The sequence below is a fragment of the Sturnira hondurensis genome, unplaced genomic scaffold (assembly GCF_014824575.4).
Source record: "Sturnira hondurensis isolate 20B ecotype Veracruz unplaced genomic scaffold, ASM1482457v3 Scaffold0020237, whole genome shotgun sequence".
In the NCBI taxonomy this organism is placed as follows: Eukaryota; Metazoa; Chordata; class Mammalia; order Chiroptera; family Phyllostomidae; genus Sturnira; species Sturnira hondurensis.
In genome coordinates, this window is record NW_028092868.1 from 11,217,663 (window position 1) to 11,244,124 (window position 26,462).

A 26,462-nucleotide genomic window follows, 5' to 3' on the forward strand; every position below is an offset into this window, starting at 1 on the left:
AATTTTCCCTAATTTCATGAGAGAAAAGTCACAAGAATCCAGGAATCTGAGAGAGTCCAAATCAAGAGAAACCCAAAGAGGCCCACTTCAAGACACATCATCATTAAAATGGCAAAATTCCAAGACAAAGGGAGAATCATAAAGGCAGCAAGGGAGAAAAAGGAAGTAACATACAAGGGAGCCCCAATAAGGTTAGCTGCTGACTTCTCAATGGAAACACTCCAAGCAAGAAGAGAATGGCAAGCAATATTCCAAGTAATGAGAACCAGAGGCCTTCAACAAAGGTTACTCTATCCAGCAGGGCTCTCAATCAAGATAGGCCAAATAAAGAGCTTCCAAGACAAAAGAAGTCTAAAAGAATACGCCTCCACCAAACCACCTCTACAAGAAATACTAAAAGGGCTGATTTAAGGAAAGGAAGGAAAAGAGAGAGACGAAGAGGAACACAGGTACATAACTGGCAGTGAATAAGTACCTATCAACAATAGCCTTAAATGTAAAGGACTTAAATGCTCAAATCAAAAGGCATAGAATAGCTGAATGGATAAGAAAGCATGACCCACACATATGCTACCTACAAGAGACCCACCTTAGGTGTAAAGACCACCACAGACTGAAACTGAAAGTCTGGAAACAAATTTTCCAAACAAATGGTAAAGAAAGAAAAAGCCGGGTTAGCAATTCTCATATCAGAGAAAATAGACTTTAAAAAAAAGGCCATAGCCCTGGCTGGTGTATCTCAGTGGACTGAGCGTAGGCCTGGGAACCAGAGGATCGCGGTTCGATTCCCAGTCAGGGCACCTGCCTGGGTTGTAGTCCAGTTCCCTGCAGACCAACTCCCAGCAGGGGATGCACAAAAGGCAACCATATATTGATGTTTCTCTCCCTCTCTCGTTCCCCTCTAAAGATAAATAAATAAAAAGAATCTTTTTTAAAAAAAGGGCCATAAAGAGAGACCCAGAAGGTCACTTCATAATACTCAAGGGAAGAACCCACCAAGAAGACATTAACATCGTAAATATATATGCACCCAACATAGGAGCACCCAAATATATAAAGAAAATCCTAGAGGACCTAAAGAAAGATATTGACAGCAACACAATTATAGTAGGGGATTTTAACACCCCACTATCAAAAATGGACAGATCTTCCAAATAAAATATCAACAAAGACATTGCAGCATTAAACAACACCCTAGATGAAATGGACTTAACTGATATATATAGAGCCCTTCATCCCAAAGAAGTTAAATGCACATTCTTTTCAAATGCACATGGAACATTTTCAAAGATAGACCAAATGATAGGACGCAAAATGAGCCTGAACAAATTCAAGAAAATTGAAATCATACCAAGCATTTTCTCTGACCACAAGGGACTAAAATTGGAAACCAACCCCCAAAGGAAAAAAAAAACACCCAAAATCATGGAAACTGAATGGTATGCTACTAAACAACAAATGGGTCAAGATTAAAATTAGGGAAGAAATCAGAAAGTTTCTGGAAACAAATGAAAATGAACTCACAACAACCCAAAACTCATAGGACACAGTGAAGGCAGTCCTGAGAGGGAAGTTCATAGCAATACAGGCTTACCTAAAGAAGATAGAAACATTTCAAACAAACAACCTAACCCTATGCCTACAAGAACTCAAGGAATAACAACAAAGACAGCCCAGGGTAAGTAGAAGGAAGGAAATAATCCACATCAGAGCAGAATTAAATGACATAGAGGCTAAAAGCACAATTCTAAGGATCAATAAATCCAGTAGTTGTTTTTTTGAAAAGATAAACAAAATAGACAAGCCTTTAAGTAGGCTCATCAAGAAAAGAAGAGAGAGGACCCAAATAAACACAATCAGAAATGAAAGAGGAGAGATTACAACTGTACCACAGAAATAAAGGGATTGTCAGAAATTACTATGGAGAACTGTATGCCAGGAAATTTGAAAACCTAGGTGAAATGGACAAATTTCTAGAAAAATATAATCTTCCAAAACTCGATGAAGAAGAAGTAGAAAGCCTGAACACACCAATAACAGCACATGAAATTGAAGTAGTAATCAAAAAACGCCCATCACACAAAAGCCCTAGACCAGATGGTTTCACGGGAGAATTCTACAAAGCATTTAAGGAAGCGCTAACTCCCATTCTTCACAGACTATTCCAAAAAATCCAAAATGATGGAAAACTCCCCAACTCTTTTTGTGAAGCCAGCATCATCCTAATTCCAAAATCAGATAGGGACACAACTAGGAAAGAGAACTTCATGCCAATATTGCTGATGAACATAGATGCTAAAATCCTCAATAAAATATTGGCAAATCACATCCAACAATACATCAAAAAGATCACACACCATGACCAAGTGGGATTCATCCCAGGAATGCAAGGGTGGTGCAATATTCACAAATCAGTAAATGTAATACATCACATAAACAAAAGCAAAGGCAAAAACCACATGATCATATCAATAGACACAGAAAAAGCTTTTGATAAGATACAACACCTATTTATGATAAAGGCACTCAGCAAAGTGGGAATAGAGGGAGCATTCTTCCATATAATAAAGATCATATATGAGAGACCTACAGCCAACATCATACTCAATGGGCAAAAACTAAAATCTTTTCCACTAAGATCAGAAACAAGACAAGGTTGTCCACTTTCACCACTTCTATTCAATATAGTGTTGGAAGTTTTAGCGACAGTGATAAGACAAGAAAAGGAAATAAAAGGCATCCAAATCAGAAAGGAGGAAACAAAACTGTCATTGTTCACAGATGACATGATAGCGTATCTGGAAAATCCTATAGACTCTACCCCAAAATGGCTCAATGTAATAAATGAATTTGGCAAAACAGTGGGTTATGAAGTCAATATCCAGAAATCAAAGGCATTTTTGTATACTAACAATGAAACAGCAGAAGCAGAAATCAAGAAAAAATCTCATTCGATATAGCAAAAACAAAAATAAAATATCTGGGAATAAACCTAACCAAGGAGGTAAAAGAGCTGTGTGCAGAAAACTACACAACACTGAAGGAAGAAATCAAAGAAGACACAAACAAATGGAAACATATATCATGTTCATGGATTGAAAGAATTACCATCATCAAAATGTCCATACTACCAAAAGCAATTTATAGATTCGATGCAATACCTATTAAAGTACCGATGGCATACTTCACAGACATGGAACAAATACTTAAAAAATTTATATGGAACTATAAACGACCCCAAATAGCAGCCGAAATTTTGAGAAAGAAGAACAAAGAAGATGGGATCACAATACCTGATAGCAAACTGTATTACAAGGCCACTGTAATCAAAACAGCCTGGTACTGGCATAAAAACAGGCACATAGATCAATCGAATAGAACAGAGAGCCCAGAAATAAACCCAACTCTCTACAGTCAATTAATATTCGACAAAGGGGCCAGTAACATAAAATGGAGTACAAATAGCCTCTTCAACAAAAGGTATGGGGAAAACTGGTCAGCTACATGCAAAAAAAAAATGAAAGTTAAACACTGACTTACACCATAAACCAAAATAAATTCAAGGTGGATAAAAGACTTAAATATGAACCGTGACACCATTAATGTCCTAGAGGAGAACATTGGCAGGAAAATCCCAGATATTCCACGCAGCAAGATTTTTACTTATATGTCCCCTAGAGTAAGGGACATAAAGAAAACAATAAACAAAAGGGATCTCATTAAAATTAAAAGCTTCTGCATGGCTAAGGAAAACAGTATTAAGATAAAAAGAAGCAACTGTTTGGGAAAACATATTTGCCAATGATACCTCAGATAAAGGTTTAATGTCCAAAATATACAAAGAACTTACACGACTCCACTCCAAGAAGACAAGCAACCCAATTAAAAAATGGGCAAAGGACTTGAATGGGTACTTCTCCAAGGAGGACACACAGAGGACCCAGAGACACATGAAAAGATGCTCGATTTCGCTAGCTATCAGAGAGATGCAAATTAAAACCAGAATGAGATACCACTTTACACCAGACAGAATGGCTATCATAAACAAAGAAACAAACAACAAATGTTGGAGGGGTTGTGGGGAAAAGGGGGCCCTAGTTCACTGTTGGTGGGATTGCAGACTGGTACAACCATTATGGAAAACAGTATGGAATTTTCTAAGAAAACTAAAAAGGAACGTGCCTTTTGACCCAGCAATTCCACTGTTAGGAGTATATCCTAAGAACCCTGAATCACCAAACCAAAAGAACCTATGCACCCCAATGTTCATCGCAGGACAATTTACAATAGCCAAGTGTTGGAAGGAACCTAGAGGCCCATCAGTAAATGCATGGATCAAAAAACTATGGTACATTTACACAATGGAATTCTATGCAGCAGAAAGAAAGAAGGAGCTCCTACCCTTTGCAACATCATGGATAGAACTGGAAAGCATTATGCTGAGTGAAATAAGCCAGGTGGTGAAAGACAAATACCATGTGATATCACCTTTAACAGGAAGCTAAACAACAAAACAAACAGGAAAGCAAAATATGACCAAAGACACTGAAATACAGAATAGGCTGACAGGGACCAGAGGGGAGAATGGAGAGAATCACAGGGGAAAAGGGGAAGGATGCACAGGAACAAGTATAAAGGACACATGGACAATAACTAAGGTGGGGTGTGGAAACGGGAGGGAGGTGGGGAGCATTGGGGTAGTGGGCAGGGCTGGGAATATAAGACAGAAAACTGTACTTGAATAATAATTAAATAAAAAAAAGAAAATTTAAAAAACTGCTGGAAGAAAACATACAGAAACCTTTTTTGACATTGGTCTTGACAATAATTTTATACATGTGGCACCAAAAACACCAACACCAGAAGCAAAAGGAATCAATTGGAAGACATCAAACTAGAAAGCTTCCATGCAACAAGAACAAAATAACCAACAAAATGAAAAGGCAATGGATAAAATGAAAGAAATTACTTCCAGACCAATATTTCACTAAACAAGTATTTCCAACTGATTTGTTTTAATGGCTCAACAAATTGCTTTCAAGCATTTAATTCCCCAAAGAGAGCCTGGCTGGCAGGCTTGCTGATGGGACAGAATCTGAATTAATAGCCCCCCCATTCCTGCACACAGAGTGTGTGTGTTGTCCACCCAGTGAAATCTGGGTCTTTGAAAGAGACGGAAAGTGAAAAGATGGCCATGGGAACTACAACCAACTGAGGACACCACCAAGATCATCACAGAGTGGGCCATGCTGGCTAACAGGAGACATAGGACAGTCCCAGGCCAGTCATAGGGACCACAGATCCTGGCACCTTTTCAATGGGACAGCTTGACTGTGGCTCGGTTGCCCTGTGCTATAGAGAAAAAGGCTAATTTGTCATCATGCTAGAAGGGAGAGTGTCTACCCCACCCCACTGGATAGCCAAGAACAAGGAAGGCCACTAAGCTGTCATACTTGCCTGTCCCATTTACCTAGTCTCGGATGTGGGCTGTTTGCTGATCTTTCCAGCAAACATGCTCTCCTGGTCTTATCTGGGGAGCATGGGGTTGTGGAAGGACCTGGAGCTCCCCAGGACCTAGGGCTTTAGGTAACCACCCATCACCCGAACCTCCCAGAGGGGCTCCTCTGGTCATCAGCTCACACACTGCTCTGCTTTGCTGGAGAGAAGTGCCATTTGTTGAGGAGACCCAATATTCTCCTATTGTCTCTGTGTAAAGTGGATGGGGAGATCTTTCAGCAAGTCTTCAAAAAAGGTCATGTCAGAATTCAGGGACTCCATAAATAAACCATTAAAACAAAAATTTTTAAAGATTTTATTTATTTATCTTTAGACAAGAAGGGAAAGAGAGAGGGAGAGAAATATCAATGTATGGTTGCTTTTCATGCGTGCCCTGCTGGGAACTGGCCTGCAACCCAGGCATGTGCCCTGACTGGGAATCAAACTGCAACTCTGGTTCACAGTCCAGGGCTCAATCCACTGAGGTGCACCAGCCAGGGCAAAAAAAAAAAGATTTGATGTCATCATTTAATCTCTTTCTCTAACAAAAAGCAAATAGTCTTAGTCTTCTTGGCAACAGTTTATATTTCTCATCATTCTACATGGCTTGTAAAGTATTACCTCCAACTGAAATTTTAGAATAAACCCTGTTTTTTCTCCAGCCATATTCTGTGCTGTTATCCTAGTAGGCATGTGTTTCTGCTCCCATGTATCTAGAAGTACAAAGTGTATCTAGACTGGCTTGTGGGTCTCCTAACAAATATGTGCCTCTGATGCTCTGCACACTCTCTTCCATGGTGGGCAGGGGCTCAGAGGCACTGGACCCACTGGGCTTCTCCAGAAGTCAGAACAGGTCTGGACCTGTGAGTGTGCAGGGTGGTCTGCTGCTTCTGAGTGAGGATGAGAGTTCTGCTTCTGATCTATAGGAGTGAGTTCCTACTGAGCCATCCAATTGAAGAAAGCAGCTAGAAACTCTAGGCAATAATTGGAGAACAACCCTGGCCTGTGTGGCTCAGAGGACTGAGTGTTGGCCTGTGAACCAGAGGGTCATCTGTTCAATTCCCAGTCAGGGCATGTGCCAGGATTTTGGGCCAGTTCTCCAGTAGGGCACATGAGAGGCAACCACATAGTGATGTTTCTCTCCTTCTTTCTCCCTCTCTTCTCCTCTCTCTAAAAACAAATAAAATCTTTTAAAAAAATAATCAGGGAACAACACTTAAGACTTCAGAAAAATGAACAAAGACAAGAGAATCCTGCAGAGAAGTCAATTCTCACATGGAGCCAACACTAGATGTCCCCAGTTTACTATCACTGGGCTCTGAGAGCAGCCATAGGCTCGTGTCATGGTCAACGGTTTGGTGGGAAGTCCACTTTCCTCATGGTCAGCAAGGACAGGCAGCCAGAGTTTCTGGGGAAGAAGAGGGTAATCTCAGAAAAAAAGAACATCACAGAGAAACCTCAAATTTTGTTTATATACTTTTCAGTGTTTATGTTTTGGTGACTTTTCCCAAGTCACCAAACATAGTTCCAAACCAACTGACAGGCAAAAAGATGAGAGAGATGAAGATCAACATACCAGTTTCTTCCTGGTAAAAGGTGGCTCACGGGACCTGGCTTAGATGTGTGCCAAATATAAACCCTAAACCTGAACCCTGGAGTTGGACTTATCCACAAGGCCTCAGGTTGCTATAATCAACTGCACAAACCCATGAACACACAAATACACAGACAGTCCACACACCACAGACTGCTCTCCCTGTGTGTTTGAGGTTGGAGGAGCACCTAGTCCAACCCTCCCCAGCCAGATGAACCCAGAAAGACCCACCAGGGAACAGACTCACCTTTCACACAACTCCCAGCCTGAGAGTCTCCCCAGAGAGAAGGGTGCCCATGGGAACCAGAAGACCTGCTGGTTAATAGGCCACCTTCTGGAAGGGGACATTGGTGTAGGGCCTGAGTGTTCCCATTTAGCTCCAGGTGCCACCCTCTTAATTCCTGCATCCACAGAGGTGCCTTGGGTCTCTGTCCTCAGCCCAGTGGCTGCTGTTGCTGCTGCTGCCACTTCTTCCTGCTGGTGAATTCTCAGGTCTGGACTCTCTGCCTCATCTCTGTCCCCACAGGGTCTCCCAGGCTGGAGACTCAGCCCACTCCTGAAGTCTGATTGGAAGCTGCTCCTGCTGAAGCTAAGAAAGCCTGTTCCCCTTCTGAGTCCTCTGCTCCTTGTGCCTCCTCAGTAGCTGCCTCTCTTGCTTTCTAGGTTCCAGGCACCATAGCTGGGGAAACTTCCCAGAAAACAGGAATGGTCCCCATTTTCATTGCTCCTTGCCACATGGAAGATGTCCCAGGCACTCCCTTCTGTCCTTCACATCAGGCCAGCAGGACCATTAGGGCTCAACCTGCTTCTGCAGGTGGTCTTGTCCAGGTCCTCATCCAGGTGGGTCTGATGTTATTTTCTGAATTAAAAATTTTTGCTTGCTGCACAGAGCCCTCTTGATCACACAGAAGCCACTGCTGTTGGCAGAAGGGGCTGCCTGCTCAGCTTTCTCTGGCCCCAGAGGATTTTCTACTTTCCCTGAGTCAGGACATCCCCAGTGTGGGAATGTCTACCCAGGAGACTGCCCCTTGTTGATTTCTTACCCAACTGCTATCCACTGCTCATTCATGTGGTGATCTTGGTGACTCTCAGCAGGTTAATGGAAAAATGGGTACATTTATGCCAATATTCAGTACAGTGGTGCCCTAGTCGGCCTGCTGCCAGGGGACATGGGAGAGAGGAGGGGGCCCCTGGAAAAAGCTGTTGTTGTCTGTCTCAGACCATGTCTGGGTCTCACAAACCACGGAGGCCAGGAGCAAAGGACAGCTGTGCCCACCAGAGGCTCAGCTTACTAATTTCTACCCCCAAACGGTGGGTGATGGGGCTGGAGAGAGAGACACCACCCTCTATGTGTGCAGAAACCAGGACACAGTGTACTCTGGGAAAGAAACATCCTCATCAGTGTATGGAATCTGTCCAGATTAATATTCACTCCTTTCGGGGAAATAAAGAACATATGTGGAGGGTGGGAGAACCTTTCTCTGTATCTTAAATTTCATTAAACTAGGACTCGTAGTCCCACCCAGAGGGAGTCAGACTCAGGGAACAAACATGGAAACCTTCAACCTAAGAATGGTGCTTCTCCAGCCCTGTGTCTGAACACAGACACCTAACTCTGTTCCTCTACACCCTCTCAGAAAATCTGGGCCATGAGTACAGTGGGGTTTGCTCATTTTTTTGTATCTTTCCTCCAAAAAGGGGACTGCTGAGGGCTGGTCCTGCTCATTGCTGGAGGTCCCCCACGCTGGCCCTCCAGGCCCTGAGTGTCCCTCCTTGTCCTCCATCCCTGCTGCCACAAGTCCTGATGGCTGAGAACCACTGTGGGACTGCAGGAGGAGGGAACTGTGCCTGAAAACACTTGGAAAGTTACTTTCACTTCTATTTTCCCTGCTTGGGAGGAGCCCTTTCTGGGTGAGTCCATTACAGACTTCTTGCTCAGGGCTTGGTCGGCTGAAACCAGGCTGAAACCAGGCTGAAACCAGGCTGAAAGGAGGCAGGGGACACCAGAGGGATCAGAGTTCTGGCAGGGCCCAGGGCAGGACGATGGCCAGTACGGGCAGCAACCTCAGGACCAGGTCAGTCTCTGCCTTCCTTTATTTAACTTCCTCTCTGGCTGTGCTGCTGCTTGACTGTCTGTCATTAGACACTCAACTAAACCTTGACGTTAGCCCTGCTTAACACGTACACTCACACTCAGTGTAATGAAATGCAGGAATATACAATAAGGAAATTGGATCTTTAAACCGCACAGGGACAGCTGCTAGTGTGAGCACAGCAGCCACAGCCCTGAAGACACTTGTGTTACACCTACTGCTCTGCTGATGGCCCCTCTGGACTCAGCCTTTCTTTCTGACTTTGAGAAAGGGATTTGTTATTTTCTCATGACCTCTGAACTCTCTCATTTTCTTCTGGCCCCTCCACCTTAACCTAGGTTGTTTCAAAGGGGGTACTTCAGAAAATATAAAATTCAGGCTAAACATCTGTCTTTGGGTGCCTTGGTCTCCTACCTGACCTGGGTACAGGTCAGTACTGGGCCTATCCCAGTCTCTGACTGGGGGTCTGGCTCTTCCTCCGGGGCCCTGATGAGGAAGTCAAAGAACAAGGAAGGACCAAGATGCCAAAGACCAGTGCAGACTGGCGTTTCATTTGTACTTTGATTTTCTGCTCTGGGGGGGTTTTACCTCTGACAAGGAGAAGGCTAGAAACCCAAACTTTCTGTTTAGTAATGAGTCCTAAATTACATTACTTAATGAGTTTAATTGTTTGTTTTTTGAATCCAAAAGAAATACATTCTACTTTCTTTGTCATGAAGTTTCAAATGACAGGGATGTATACAGAGGGAAGCAGTCCCATTCACCATTCACCCCCTGCGGCTTCCATTCTTGGGCCTGCTGAGTGTTTTTGGCACAGCCTTTTATGTCTTTTCTATACATTTACATGAAAGCACGTAAAGCATGTTTTCATGTAAATGAAAACATCACTTGTTAGGAAAACATGTTAGGAATTCTTAACATTTTTTCATGTTAGGAAAACACGCCTTGTTTTCCTAAATGCATAATTTCAGTCTTGTTCTTTCAGTGAGATTGTATTGTCTATACCATTCTAGATTTTACATTTTTAAAATTCTAACATTAAAATTATTAGGGTTTTTTTACGTTAATCAACATAAGGATCTACCTCATTCTAATTAAAAGGTGCATACTGCTGCATGGCATTGTTTTCCATAGTTGGTAAATTATGTTCCATTTAATCCATTGAGGTGCTTTTAGTCGTTCACTGTTACCAACAAACTGTGATAATAACAATTACATATTTCTTTATGTTTTTGCATATAAACAAATATCTGTCTTATGTCATACATCAAAAGGTAGAATTGTTCAGGCAAAGGGTACTGATGTTCACTTGTTCATAGATGCTACCAAACTGCCTTCCTCGTGGCTGAACCACTGCATTCTCCCTCCGCTGGCTGAGGAGCCCTCTCTTCACACACAGACTTCACAAAGGAGCTGAATAAAGGGATGCAGCCTGTTAATTGGCATTCTCGATTGGGTGGGAGTTTGAACAGGTTTTCAAGTTTATTGGCCTGAAATTGCCTCTTCTATGAATTGTTGGTTTATTTTTGGCCAAAGTAGTAAGTTGATTGTCCTTCCTTTAATGACAAGGGAGGGTTTGTGACATACTCCCAACTTCTAATAATGCTCCCTTGTCTTTAACTTTTTTATAGCAACTTCTATTGCCGTTAAAGCTTTCAAATTTACAGTAGGAACTTATAGCATTGATTTTATAAGATAGGTGCACCCTGTTTATCACAAATAAATAAAAGCAATGCTGAAAGTTACTCGTGAACTCCACGCACACTGTCTTTAACTGGAGTTCTTGTGTTCATGAGATGACAGATTCAATTCCACCTTTACTTCAGGGAAAGTTTCTTCTCTAATATTCACAAAATGTATTTTTTTTAATTTGGGGATAACACTCTTCCTCCATGCATGCACCTTTAGCTCTCACAGCTTTATTTGTCCCTAATAAATTGGCTTTTTACTTCCTGTTCATAATAGTTGTTTCAAATTTTCTTCTATGACAACTATTTCATTTTTAGTAGTTCTTGTGGGGTTTTCTTACTACTAATTTTTTGAAATACTGAGTCTGTGAGTTTCTTCATCTCCTAGCTGTAGCCCTCTGTCTGTGTGAAGTCCAGGTAATCAGTCTCCAGCTGTGGCCAGAGCTGAGCTCTGCTTTCCTAGGAGGAAGTGACTTCCCAGCTTTCTGCTCTCTCTCTGTTTCCTGGACCTCATCATAATGGTCACAGCCAGCTCTAAATGTTGAGCCTTTGGGTAGGTAATTCCACTCTGCTTTTCAGGGACATTTGGCATGATTTCTTTAGCTTTTTGGCCTGAAAAACTTCTGCGTATCCTGAGGGGGAATCTGACTGGGTGTTGGGACCCCTCACTCCAGTCCTGCCTGACCCTTACAAGCTCACCTGTCTTCCTTGCTCCCAGCAGAACTCCTTGTCCTTGACCAAGGCTAGGTTCTCATTCTCTGCTCTGGGACTAGTTTTTTTCCATATTTTGAATGTTGTCTTTTGAGGCAGAAAATATTTCATATTTTTTACTAATTTATCAGTGTTTTTCTTTATGGATCAAACTTTTGATTTCATAGCTATCTTTTTTTCTTCTATAACCTAAAGTCACAAAGATTTCTCAAAAAGTGATCTCGTTTTCTCTTTTACACAGTGCCAGCTTTTGCAATTTATGCTCATACCAGCAATGAATGTCTGCTTCTCTGAATCTTCTCCCAAGCTGCATTGTCACTTGTGAAATTGTGTTTGCCAATCTAGTGGGTGAGAAATGGTTTCTCATTGATATTTTAGTATGTATGTATTCATATGTTTATTGGATATTTTTTATTTTCTCTAAGTGACTGTTCAGATGCATTTTCCTTGGCATTATATGTCATATTTTGTCAATAGGGTGGAGTCTTTATATATCAGATATAATAACACTTAGATCTGTGAACTTAAAATATAGTTCTACATTCTTTTACTATCTCACTGAATTTTTAACATTAAACCAATTAAGTCTTCTTCTACTTACTTTGCTTGACTCAGATATTTTTTCTTTCATGTATATTCTTAAATTACCTCATCCACTTTCAATAGGATTACAAACTGCAGATGCACTACACTTTTACAATAATTTCAGGATTGACACTTTAAAATTGATGTTTTTCTACCTGAAAGCCCCTTCCACATCCCCATTTATTTAGAGCTTAATAATTTTCTTCAATAAGATACTATAGTTTCTTTCACATAGTTTATAACTTTCAGATGTTTATAAATATATGAATGTGTATTTACTATTGTGTTTGAAGTAATATTTTCTTTCTTTTGAACATATGTTGTTGCAAATAAAATCTGTTCATTTTATGTACCTTTTAAAAAATTCATGCCTCTTGGCAAATTCTTTTTCTAGTTCTTAGTGGATTTATTTATGTCTCTTATCATTTTCTATATGTTATCATATATTATATTATATTGTGTCTTCTAAAAATATTTACACCAATGAATTTTTTCTTATCCTATTGCATTAGCTAAAACATACATGTGAGTAAACTGTGGTAATAATAGGCATCATTGAATGGTCTCATCACTTCAATGTTTGCTGTACTATTTCCTGTTTTTTGAGAGTTTGTATTGTGTCACCTTTAAACTATTTCATGTAGTTTCTCTAAAAATAGCAGCGTAGAGTCTCCAAATTTTAAAAACTAATTTATGAATATAGCTATATACTTTCACTGCTTTTGTTTATTGTTGCAATAAATTTCATAAGAGGTTTCCGGATATGTAACAGTCTTTACTCAATCTCATTCCACTGTCTTCCTGTATTTTTTTTCTCTAAAACAACCTCTAACTGCAAGATCCATTTCTCCTCTTCCCAGTAAAGGGCTTTTTGTTTTCCATCATACAGTTTTGGGGTGTTGCTATTATTTTCACATGCAGCAAGTTGATCTTTTACCAATTAACACTTTCTGGGACTTCTTTTGTAATACAGATAATGATGTGTTGGCATACATTTCAAAATATTAAAAATAAATTGTAGTTCCTTGTTTTCAGCATACAAGATTATGTAATGTATCTTTCTAACTAATTTCTCCAGAGCCTGTACAATAATTTTTGCTGGTTGAAAAAGTCTAAACCTGGAAGTAAAAGCATTTTTTATATTTATAAAGCATTTATTCCATTATTTGTGTTTTGAATTTTTCTATCACATCAATATGAGCATTTTTTGTTGGTGCTGTTATGGTTCATGTTTACATACCATAACTTTTCTCTCTGTGACTTTAACAACTTTAATGGCACTTTGTCTTCCTTGGGTCTCTTGCTGGATTCTATTTTTGATCCTGTGCTTTCCAATATCACCACTGTTTCATCTACATCAAAGATTTTGCATAATATAATTTTTGTACTTTTTCCTGTTTTAACTTTTGAATTCCTCATTGTTTTCCTTGTTCCTTTTTTGTCTAAAAATGCAAGCTATGTTTTCTTTTTATTTTACATCTTCCTGTTTTAAGTGACATTAAAACTCTTAATTTTAATCAACCAGGTTTATTTTCAATTTTTAAATTTATTTTTAATCTATATGTTTGTAGTTTTGAATTTGAAACCATATTATTCAAATATTTGAAAAAAAAGGACTCATGGTCAACACAGTGTGGGGAACTGGGGCAGCAGGTTATAAGGGGACAAGAGGTAATGAAAAAATACAATGAAAAATAAATTTAACAGTATAAAAACAAGTCATTTAACTGCAATTACCCTTTACCACTCAGCTCTACACTTTAACTTGTTAATGTACTTTGCAGCCTTACATTGAAGTACTTATCATTTTGCAAAATAAAAATCTTTTCTTTCTAGAATAACCATTTGGATACAGATTTAGTTGAATACCAACTTAGGTTTTTCATTATTGGAACTATTATTAAGGGTATTGTTTTATTTAATCCTGAATTCTAACTTTTCAATGCTAGCATGTATAGAAGCCATTATTATTTTACATTATTTTATACTCATTGTCCTTGCTATACTTACTTCTTTGTTACAAGAGATTTTTTGGAGAATTCTTTAGGATTTTCTGTGTAGGCAATTGTGTCATCTGCACAGACAGTTTTATTTCTTCCAAACTCGATAGTTTTAATTTCCTTTTCATTTTCTAGTGTGCATTCCAGCACAATATTGAATAGGACTTATAAAGGGAACATCTTTCCTTTTCCTGATCTTAGGGGGAAAGGGTGCAGTTTCTCAACAGGAAGTCTGATATTAACTACAGGCTTCTGTGGATGTTCCTTCTCCAGTTGAGGAAGTTCCTTTTTGTGTCCAGTTTGCTAGGACATGAATGGATGTGGATTTTGTCAAATGAACTTTCTGCATCAGTTTACATGGTCACTCCATTTGTCTTCTTCAGCCTCTTGATATGGTGGATTACATTGGTTGATTTGGAACATCAAAGCAGCCTTACATACTTGGGGTAAATTCCAGTTGGTCATGGGGATAATTTTTTTATACATCGTTATATGCAATTTGCTAATGTTTTGGTGAGGATTGTTTTGGTAGTGAAAGGTACCAATAATTCTCCTCTGGTTTGAAAAAGAAAGCTTATAGTCTTCATAATATTTAGGAACACAGATGTTAATGAAAATATTATTATCACAGCAGTGAAATGACCAGCTAAACAGCAGAATTATGTATTCCCTGTTTATAGCTTTCACAGGAAATAGCAGATGTTACTGAAAATTCAAATGTGTAAAAACATTCGTTATGTACAACAACACAGACAGATATATTTTGCCCCAAAGTAGGAGTCCCAGTAAAAATGATTGATATTCTTGTGATTCAGTTTAGATCTTAACATGTCATTATTAAACCACATCTTATTATTGGTGAACTAGTTTTATAATTCAGAATGGTATTTCTCTTAACAATTGTAGGTAAGTGAGGAGAAACTTTGTATTTCACTTTTTGTGATTTATTTTCTCTTAGTTGTTAATTAAGATGCATTTTTAAGGTTAAATTCTATTGTTTTCATTGTGTTTTATTCCTCTGTGATGACTTGTTTATTCCATCTCACTTTTATACAAATTTAATTTTTTTCTTGTTTAAATTCCCATCTCTCCACCTTCTCTCCTTTGACAAACATTAGCTTATTCTCTGTATGTATGGGTCTGTTTCTGTTTTGTTTTGCTCTGCTTTGTTTATTCATTTATTTTGTGAGGTTCTTTATTCCACATATAAATGATATCATATGGTATTTGTTTTTCTCTGGCTTACTTAATTCACTTACTATAATACCCTCCAGGTCCATCCATGTTTTCACAAATGGCAAAATTTCACACTTTTTATTGCTGAATAATATTCTATTAGATATGTGTGTGTGTTTATAAAACATCTTCTTTATGCACTTCTCTACTGATAGATGTCTAGATTGCTTCCATATCTCAGCTGTTAGTAGTAATGCTGCAATGAACATAAGAGAACATATATCTTTTTGAATTAGTGTTGTTTTCTTCAGATAAATGTCCAGAAGTGGAATTGCCATATCATATGGCAGCTCTATTTCTACTTGTGTGAGGAGCAATCTCCATACTGTTTCCCACAGTCACTGCACCCTTTTACAGTTCCACAAACAAAGTCCAGGAGTTCCCTTTCCTCTACATCCTGCAGGCACTTGCCATCTGTTGACTTATTGACGATAGCTACTCTAACAGGTGTGAGGTAATATCTCATTGTGCTTTGAATTTGCATCTCCCTGATAATTAGTGATGTTGAGCCTCTTTTCATATCTGTTGGCCATTTGCATGTCCTCTTAGGAGAACTGTCTGTTCAGGTCCTCTGTCCATTTTTTTTTTGATTTTTTTGTTTCTTTTGTGTTAACTTATATGCATTGTTTGTATATTTTAAATGTTAATCCTTTATTAAATGTGTGAACATTTGCAAATATCAGTAGCTTGTCTTTTAATTTTGGAAATGGATTCCTTTATTGTGCAAAAACTTTTTAGTGTAATATAATCCCATTTATTTATTTATTTATTTTATTTTTCTGTAAACAATATGTCCAAAAAATGTTTCTATGAATGATGTCAAAGGGCTTACTGCATGAGTTTTTTTCTAAAAGTTTTAAGGTTTCAAGTCTAACAGTTAAGTCTTTATTCTGAGTTTATTTTTATCTCTGGTATAAGGAAATGGTCAAATATCAATTTTTATACATGTAGCTATTCAGTTTTGTCAACACCACTTATTGAAGAGACTGTCTTTACCCCATTGTATACCTTTGTCTTAAATTAACTAGCCATATATGTGAGAATTTATTTCTGGGCTATATTCTAGTCCGTTGATCTATATATCTGTTTGTTTTAGCCAATACTATACTGTTTTGATTATTACAGTTGTATAGTATAGTTTTATGTCAGGGAGTGTGATATTTCTCACTTTCTTTCTTCTTGAGATTTGGCTATTTCGAGTCTTTTGTGGCTCCATAAAAAATACAGGATTAATTCTAATTCTTAGAAGAATGTATTTCAATAGGGATTGCACTGAATATATATGTTACTTGAGGTAGTAAGGACATTTTAACAATATTAATCCTTCCAAATCATGAATATAGTACAGTATATTTTTCCATTTATTTGTATCTTCTTCAATTTCTTTCATCAATGTCCAATTGTTTTCAGAGTAAAGGTATTTCACCTCTTTGGTTAAATTTATCCCTAAGTATTTTAGATGTTTTCATGCAAATGGGATTGTTTTCTTAATTTCTTCTTATGATCATTTCTTATTGATATATAGAAACACAACGGATTTTTGTATATTGATTCTTTATTCTGCACCTTTATTTATGTCATTTATTAGTTCTAATAGTTTTGGGTAGAGTTTTTAGGGGTTTTTGTTGTAATACCATGTCATCTGCCAAGAACTAGAGTTTTACTTCTTCCTTTCCAAATTATAATGACATTTATTTCTTTTTCTTGTCTCATTGTTGTGGCTAGAACTACCAATACTATGTTGAATAGAAAGTTTTAATAAGAAATATTCCAAATATGTTTAGGAGAAGACATGTGTACAATGACTTCAATTGGGACACTCTGGACATTTTTTATAATATGTATGTCTTTCTGATCCTCCATGCTTCTTCTATTATATCTTTGTTAATTGCACCAATTCCATTTATCATGGTACTGCTCAGAACTTTTTATTTTATTCATGTTGATTCTTCACATTCTATCCTTCATGTATAAAATGTTACACCCTCAAAATCGTCAAAATATTCATGACCATTTTATCATGGTATCCTTTCTCCATAGGATGTCTAAAGAAGACTACAAACTTATGTGTGACATTGCAGTCAAACACTTCAAAGAACATAAGGCTGAGATTTCAGATGCAATAAAAGCATCATATCCTTTCCTGGAAACCCTTCGTGACCGTAAATTAATCACCAATGAAATGTATAAAGTAAGTGAAGTTTATGATGTCACAATCTGGTAAACCAGCCCCACATTAGTTGTTTTGGTAGTTTGGAATCAAGTGTCAGGGCACAACTAGACAAGTGAGGGGTCTCCTGTAAGTGGAGGCCTTCTCAAATACTGCTTGCTCTAAGTGTTCCTAGAAAGTGAAAAGGGGAAGCAGGCATGACTGCAGGCAGTCGTGCTCCTGCCTGAAGGAACAGGACTTGTTGGTGCCCCCTGGAGTCGAGGTGAATAACACTGGAGATAGGCTGGATCTGAAGTTTATGGGCCCCATAGGTGTACAATATAATGCCTTGTAGGTGTTAGATGTACAATATAGCAAAAACTAGAGATTAAAGGTATTTTTAATGAATTGGGTGAATAACTTTAATCAACTGATTTAATAATATAATGTACACAGCATTCTATTCCAATGAACATCCATTTAAACGCTTAGATCTGAGAACATTAAAATCCACAGAAAATGAATATATTGTTAGGACAAATTTCTAAGTAGTTACATTCTATTCTCTCTTTCAGTTTTCTTTTTCTTTGTAATTTCTGGAATCTTGAAATGTAGATAACTCTAGCAAAAGATACAGGTGGAGATACAAAGATGCAAATCTTCTCTTTCCCTATGCATAGGCTCCTTTACAGCAAAGCTCACAGGAAGGGAACGATCATCACCTGGCTTCTTGGAGCTTTTCCAGGCCTAGTTGGTCCTAGGGAAGGGACAAGTGTCTTTCATTCAACAGAACATCAGTCTATCACCTGCTCAGTCAATTCCTAAAACATTTGCCAGGTTCTGAATGGGCTACATACATATCATTTAACTTTGAACCAACTTTTGTTCTCCAAATTGCTCCTCCTTCCATATAATATAAATGAGAGTGATGAGATCGAATGCACAAATGTGTATTTTTAAGAAAAAAAGATTTACTTATTTGTAGCTATACAAATATGGGGAAATTTTAGAACTGTATATGAGAAGATACCTATGTAGGAGAATTGTAATATATTAAAAGGAAATCAGATCCTAGGGCTCTTCTGTAACTTAAAATTCTGTATTCATGTTTCCCCATTCACTATTTTTAAGGAGTCTATAAAAACTTGTGAAGACCCATCAACTGTACCAAAAGTGGTGTATAAAGTCCTTGACAACATGAAGAGGAATCATGTCCTGCCGCTTCTGGAAACCTTGTTCAGCAAGTTCATCATGGAGAACTACCCTGACTTAAATGGCATTTGTGAAGGCTTCAGAGATGGTAATTAGGTTTATAGCCTACCTTTCAATGTCCATGGCAAGGTTTCTTTGACAAATATATTTTGAGCGTGTGTCACACATGATGCTGGCCCCAGGTGACAATGCAATTAAGAATACAGACATCGTGAGCCTTCTCAAAGCTTTTGGTATAGTGACTACGGTATAAAATACACCTAGATGTCTGCTTAACTAAGCATTTAAACTCTCACAACCATTAGAGTCACAATCACATCAGATTCACTTCAAAGAGCAAATGACAACAAACTGCATCTTCAAGGCACCATCAGATGCTGTTCTCTTTGCACGTGTCCACATAGCACACCATCAAGTACACTACTCTCTGCCTCAGCTGACAGCTCAGCTGTGGGTGCAGGATCCGCCTGGCTTAGCAGCACCATGACCAGGGGACTCAGTGTCTCATGGAACAACTCTGTAGTCATTACTTTCAGGGACCCCATGAGAGACAACTGAGGTACAGGAGTCACCAGATTGGAGGAAGACCTGCTATGGCTTGTAGTTGACATGGAGTCTTTCTGAGTCCAGTCAAGGGTCATTTTTCAGCCTAACCCCACTGATGATCTGGTAATACAGAAAAAAGAGACCACCTTCATCAGGTGTCCAGAGGAATGAACAAGAAAATTAACCCAGGTCAAATTGGCCCTTAAACAAAGATAATGGATGTATTGGCTCTTTCTCCACAGGGAGTAAGACAAGCATTAATCAAATAATTTCCAAATGAATTTCTCTGCCAGAAACTGTGTTTGATACCACACAAGAGTGATTGATTCACCACTTTTTTCTGAGACTCGCGATGTATAATTTCTACCTGTAGTCCGAATTTGTGGTTCAAACTATCCAGCCAATAATTTTAAAATTATTATCACTCATTATAATTTCTTCTTCCTATAATTTTTGTTTTGACTTTCCAGAAAAATTTCTATTTCAACCTGGTTTATTATCCACCAATATCTCCCAATAACAATGGAGAATTCACAGGGAAAAGAATTATATGAACTTAGTAGTGAGGATGCTATGGAAAAAACACTCGGCTGGTGCACTGGTCTCACCTTTTTGGCAGCCTCGCAGACCCTGGTCCAGAACTCTTGAGATGTCCTCCAGTGCCAGGATATTCAACCCCTCCTGGCAGCTTCAGCCAGTCTCACGACAATTGGGCCCCATGAAGGTCTTCCTAATTCTTTCTGGGTCCTCAACTGTCTCTTTGGGAAGTGCTCATCCTCCTGACCCAGTAAACTCCACCCTTCTCTTGACCACCTATTTATTTAAAGTTTTTGTGCTTTCATGTTTATACATGCAGCTACTTACAGGATCTTTGTCCTTCTCGAAAGCAAATTGTTTCTTCTCCTTACAGTTTGAAGAGGCCAGAAAATACGCTTCACTTCCATTTCTTTTGACACATGCTTTTCCAGACATCTGTAATTTTTTTTACATACATAACAAGGTCACGATGTTTTGCACAACCCCTTTATCCTAACATTTGAGTGACTCCTTTCTATGTGGGTAACATAAGGATGCCCTTTTGGGGGGTTCTCTTTTATGTACCAGAAAGAGTGTGGAACTAGACCATGAGGACTGGAACTCACTGAGTTCTGAGTGACCAGAAGGCTGAAAATTCCTAAACATGCACACTTGATGTCCCTGCACTCTGATGGAGATCTCTAACTTCTGTTCTCTCTCTGTTCAGCGATCCTAAAGAAAATTTTTCATGAAGCAAGTTTTGGAAATGAAAGTGCAGAGAACTCTAATACTCAACTGAGACTTGAACAAGGTGATTACAAACAGATAAAAACAGATTCTCTTCTGCTAAGAAGAAAGGAGAAGTGGGCTTAGTGCTCACTACTGCCCTTGGGTGGAAGTATCACTATGTGCCCATTTACAGAAGAAGAGACTGAAATCCAGACAGACCATGTATGCAGTTGCCTTGGGGTCGAATAAGCTGTATGAACTCGGGCCTTCTTAACCAACAGCCCATGTTGTAAACCCTGTACATTCCCAGGTAAACTCATGGGAAGGACAGACACTTGAGGCAAAAATAGGGAAATACATGCAGAAAGAAAAATACAAAAAAAAAAGAATACCAAGAGCTGGAGGAAGTGAAGGAAAACCAGTTGCTGAACTCTGATGAAAAGGCCCGCAAAGCAGAGTGAACAGGCCTGCAGAGGGAGGGTGTGTGTGAGGCAGGCTGGGGCGTCCGGTTAGACCACAAGTCTGGGGTTCTCTGGGGACAAAACAGGTTCCCTTGTTTCATCTGTGGCTGAAGAGACAAGCCATTACTAATTACCAAGAAGCTCATGGATGTCATAGTGAGGTGGCCTGACTGAGGCCAGGGGTGCAGGTCTGCTTTGATCCCTGGGAAAACGGGTAGTCAAGTCCTACATTGTAAAGATTAAAATGGGACTGGAAGAGAATTGCACAGCCCACACTCAATTCTGAAATAAGGTTCTAATTTCTTCTTTCAGGAACTGGCGAAAACCCATATCAATTTTTGTCCTGGCTCTTCCCCGACCAGTCTAATCGCACAGGTCTGTTCCTTTTTGCTGTTCTGTGATTCTTTGCTGTTTTTTGTTCCTTTCTGCAATAGGCTGTGGTGGGAGGGCTGCTTCTCTTTAGTATGGAGTGCTCAGCATTGTCCATCCTGGCATGTGCAATGTCTCCAAAGATTTACAAAACAGAGTCTTCATACACTGAGTTGCCTGGGAGGGTTGGTCCTCTCATTCCCACATGTGCTTGTTGCCAAGTGTTGACAGGTCTGGAACCTATTGTCCATGTGCCTGGCTTCATGGCCCCTGTGTCTGTCTTGCTTTAATAGGCTGTGGCCTCGGCTGATGATTTTACATCCTGAGGTGCTCTGTACTACCAGAGACAGGTTAGCAGTGATGACAGTGTTCCTTGGGGGAGAGTCCCTCACCTGTTGAAACCTTTACACAGCACCATGTGCCTCCCATGCAGACCCTCTTGCACCATCCCCAGCACAGCAGGCCAGATGCTGGTCAATACTACCAAATGGGCCTCTGAACACACATTTAAAACTTTAATAACCAATAACCACTGTTTACAACTCTTAACATTTCCTCAGTCTATAACATACTTACTAACATTGTTAAAATATTTAAAATATAAGAAATTAAAGACATGAATCCCGAAAAGTTAATTATCTGGTCAGTCACCATATCACTTATAGTAATATAAGCCATACTTTATTTAATCTACCGAAACAGTTAAAACGATGGTATGTCATCTGTGTTTTTCAGAAGACATAGAATCAATCACCTTCGAGACTCGGGCTACTTGTCCAAGTTCAACCACTGAGACTAGGGATCAAATTCTGCTGCAGGGCAATGTCAGAGCAGGAGGTCTGGTGACCCACAGCTAGCTTCCAATTCTGCCCTGAGACTTTGGGGAAATGACCTCCCCTCTTTGTCACTCAGTGTCATCATCTATGAAATGGAGGTGATAATAGCACCGCACTCACAGGGTGACAAGTTATATATCATGTAAAGAATTCAAAGTCATGCATGAGTCTTTATTAGTGTTCCAAGGACTTTTTTAATATTGCTGTGGTTATGATCATTATCATTAGTATTGGGCCAGAGTCTAAACTGTTATCTATACAGTAAACTGTGGGGTTTTCTTTTCTCACAAATGTTCATGGTGGATTTAATTTTACCCCCAGCTGTGGAGCAGGGATCAAAGCAATATCAACCTCAGGCCCAAGAAAATAAATTGAGGATCACAGGTTCCCCATCCTTATATCACTCTAGTGCATAATAAATTTATGTCTTTATTCCCCAACTCTTCTTTGGAAATAAGTAACAAGGAGGAGACTCAGGGAACTTCCTGCACCATGGGACGTATAATTCTGTAGCTTGTGTGAGATGTGTTATTTAATAAAGGATATTATAAATTAGCATTTTTTGTAAAATAAACACAGAGTGATTTTTAAAAGGCACCATGATACTCCCAGTAAATTACATTTAGTAAAACAGTTAACACTTAACACGCATCCAACATTGATCAAAGCATATTCTTAGCAGTTCTTCTACCAGTGCAGCTGGTGGGAGCAGGAAGGGTTGAGAGGAAGGAATTGTGACTAGCAATGACCAGAGAAGGAATTTAATGTGGGGGTGGGGGTGTTGGGTGGAAGAATGACATTATAACCCAGATAATGTGCAACAAACCACAAGTAAATAATACACCCAAGAGTCTGACCTAGCAGGATCGGTTGACTGTGACATGAGCAGGCATGGATAACACGATGTCTGATGCCTCCAACCCCAAGAGGAGGCTCCAAGGAACTTGGATGTAACATAAAACACATACCAGGGCCAATGTTCTACGTTAAAATTGTGGAAATTAAATTTCAAATCATCTGTACATAAAGTACTTTGTTTAGGAAAAGAGCAGTAGATAAAATAATGGAAGTTGCGCTGATAAAGTTTTTCCATTCGAACAGTATTGAGGTTGGTGGGAAAAGAGTGGCATGGGTCAGTGGAATCAGTAATGAATGAGGGAGCTTCAGTGTAGGAAAGAGAGTGTGCTGGTCCTGAGTAGTGTATCCAGGACCTTATTGTTTCTTCCTCCCATCTACCCTTTGTCTCTGCCCACAGACCCATGCAGACTTGCTTGACAGCTCACTGGCTACTGCTTCCTGCTGGGCTCCTAGCCTGGGTCACACTAGCCAGATACTGGGGAGTGGGAGCAAGGGGGAAGCTTGGTGTTTCCCATTCACTGTCTTGGGCAACAATTCTGGCAGCAGCAGCAACACTGGTGACTCTATCTTTCACCAGGCAGGCAAACATGATCCCCTTTCTAGGTACCCGACAGCCTGGGCACATAACCTCACCCTTGATTCCTCCCATAGCTTCCTATTCACTATTTTTGGGTTGGAATTCTCAGTTCTTCCATTGGCTGTATCCTGATCAACTGGATTAAACTCCTTCTGCTCTAGAAGCTTAGAGAAGTTTCAATTTTCTCATTGGACCTTGATAGATAAAGAAAGCAAATAAAATATCTATGAATCATACATAGTCTTGGTACAGCTCCACCTGATAATAGACTCTCAGAGTGCCTCTCTGAAACAGAAGACATAAATGCAATGGGTAGAAGTACAATCTGGGACAGCAACGCATTAGAAACCAAACACGTGATTGAACAATGTGCCCAAGAGTTTGAGTCACTAGGCAAGACTGAGTGGCTGAGTAGAATGAGTGTGGAGGGGAACTGGCAGGTGGGTAAAGGCACAGGGAGACTACAGTGATGACTGGAGTGCTAGACAGGAAGAAATTACAAAGAAAGACAAAGTTGACATAGATGAGGGGTTTATGGGTCAAAAGATAGTGAAGAGAGAAAGAAAATAAGAGAAAGTAGAAAACATAACTGAGAATGGATAAACTAACAAATCAAGTAGGACAGCAGGGCCAGGTCTAGGGCAAGACAGGAAGACCCTGTGACACACATAAGGAGGAGCTCACTCTCAAAATCTCTTTAGTATGGAGTGCTCAGAATTGTCCATCTTGGCCTGTGCTATTTACAAAATAGAGTCTTCATACACTGAGTTGAAGTACCTTCTTTGATGTGCCCTGAGACCCTGTTGGCCCTGGTGGTCAATGATAAAAATGTAGAGAAATAGTATAAGGAGACAAAGATACAGTGGGAAATGAATATGAATAAGTAAAAAATGGAAAGAGAGACACAAAGATAACTGTGTTGAAGTGAGTAAAGGACAATGAGTGAAGAACTAGCAGGGAGAAGACCAAGCATTGTCTGGTTGGAGGAGACAGTCACCCAAAGAGGGCACAGTGGGCTGCTCCTGACACCACTGAGAAGGCAAGGTGTCCACAGTGACCAAACTGGCCCTGGAACCCTCTCTGATAAAAATAGGCTGCTACCTTGATAACTAGAAATAAAAGTAAAAATTAAAAAAAAACAGTGGAGTTACAGGGAGAAGGGTTTAACTGTAGTGAGAGTGCTCAGTCCCTTTGGGGAGAGAAACAAAATCCTTCATCAATTGTAATTACTTTCAGGAGCAGAGCTACCCTACCTGGAAACTGAATCAATTCCTGCTCTGTAGATCCTGTGGGTATAATGAAGGAACACTCAGTTTTCAATTCAGGAGATCAATGGGAAGCCCAAGCAAAGACTGAGTGTAATCAGGCATCAATATAACAGGCTAGATTGGCTGGAAGAATGTGTGATGTGAATCGTGGTAGCAGGTAGGGGTCTGAAGTACATCATATGGTCTATGGAGGCTGTCCTGGTGGCCTGGGTTAGAGGTAATAAAGGGAGGAAATCAGTGCCTTATGTAGCAAGTTCAACAGAAAAATATCCCCTGTGAGTGGAAAAATATAAAAAACAGAAAAGGTAAATTAAAGTGTTGATGTCAGAGAGTATTTTCTATGCTCAAGGCAAATAATTCAGAGAGCCAAGATATTCATGAAAGAAGATTTTAAAGAAGACACAGGAAGACAAGTAAATATATAAAGAAGTACCATCACCAGAAACAAAAATAGCACAAACAGGCTAAACCAAGAGGAAAGTGCAAAATTAAAATAAGAATGAAAGAAAGAGATAGAATGGAAGTGGAAGTAATAGAAAGCAAAGGTAAGAAGTAGAATGAGGCTGGGATCGGATCTAGAGTAAGGATGGAAGTAGGAGACAGGGTGACTGTGGGTAAGAATCGCTGCAGAGTGGGCACAGCTGCCCCCTGTGCCTGAATGTCACCACCTTCTGATTAGGACCTGGAGCCACTTGCAGGCCACATATGTAGGGCACAGCCCGGGGGGACCTGAGTTAACTTAGCTTCTAGGTCTTCCCTGTGCTCTTGTCATGAGGTTTCCTATCCAGGGCTCCTTGGCACCTCCCTGAAACTCTAAGGGGTTTTTGTCCTCTGTGCAGTGACCAGCAGTGAGGACTCTGTGGAACGTAGAGACAGAGAACAGCCTCCCAAGGCTTCCACCTCAGCACTGAAAAGAAAACCAGGTAAGGAGGTGGGAGCTCAAGGCTTGGGCTGCAGGACCTGAATTAAGAGCAACTCTGTCCTGGGTCATGTTCTGAGTTCATGCTGCACTATGGATCCAGTTCATCTTGGAATCTCATTCTCTGCATTTATTTTACTGAACCTTTTGGGAATGTGCAAGGAGATAAGAATTCATATGTATACGTTTTTTTTAAAAAAGGGGCCTATTTATTTATATCTCCTATTGATCAACCTATGCATCTATCTATTGATTATATAGTAGAGGCTAGGAAAGTAATGAATTTGTTTGAAAACTAAGTCTATGACTATAAAGTGTTGGTTGGATTTTTACAGTGGTTTCTAAAGAGAAAAGAATGCAAAGTGTATCTTTATTGGAAGGTCATATTGTCATCAGGTCACAAACTTGGAGTAGTGTCAAGGGCCAATTCTTTCAGTTATCTAGTGTTAGCAGAAATGGATAAAGAATTTTGACATCCAAAGGATTGTTTTGGAGGGAGTTCTTCAGCAAGTTATGAACATATAGTGACTTTTCAAAGGACCTTTGCAAAGAGTGTCTTTCTTTTTCCTTTACAGTAACCCTGAGGGTTAAGCAGAATGGACAGTGGTACTCTGGTTTC

At 39.5% G+C, this 26,462-nt stretch overlaps 1 protein-coding gene across 2 annotated transcripts in view; it reads left to right on the forward strand.

Moving 5' to 3' along the window:
- The first annotated feature begins 8,989 nt into the window (after positions 1–8,989).
- Positions 8,990–26,462, forward strand: part of LOC118975412 (nuclear body protein SP140-like protein) — a 77,827-nt gene continuing 60,354 nt past the window's right edge. The window contains exons 1-6 of one of the 2 annotated variants that reach the window (XM_037029337.1): positions 8,990–9,165; positions 17,444–17,594; positions 18,684–18,852; positions 20,554–20,637; positions 21,329–21,391; positions 25,764–25,847. In XM_037029337.1, coding sequence (XP_036885232.1) covers positions 9,134–9,165; positions 17,444–17,594; positions 18,684–18,852; positions 20,554–20,637; positions 21,329–21,391; positions 25,764–25,847 — 583 coding nt within the window. In that variant the 5' untranslated portion in view covers positions 8,990–9,133. The remainder of the gene's footprint in view (positions 9,166–17,443; positions 17,595–18,683; positions 18,853–20,553; positions 20,638–21,328; positions 21,392–25,763; positions 25,848–26,462) is intronic. The other variant, XM_037029338.1, reaches the window with a different exon arrangement.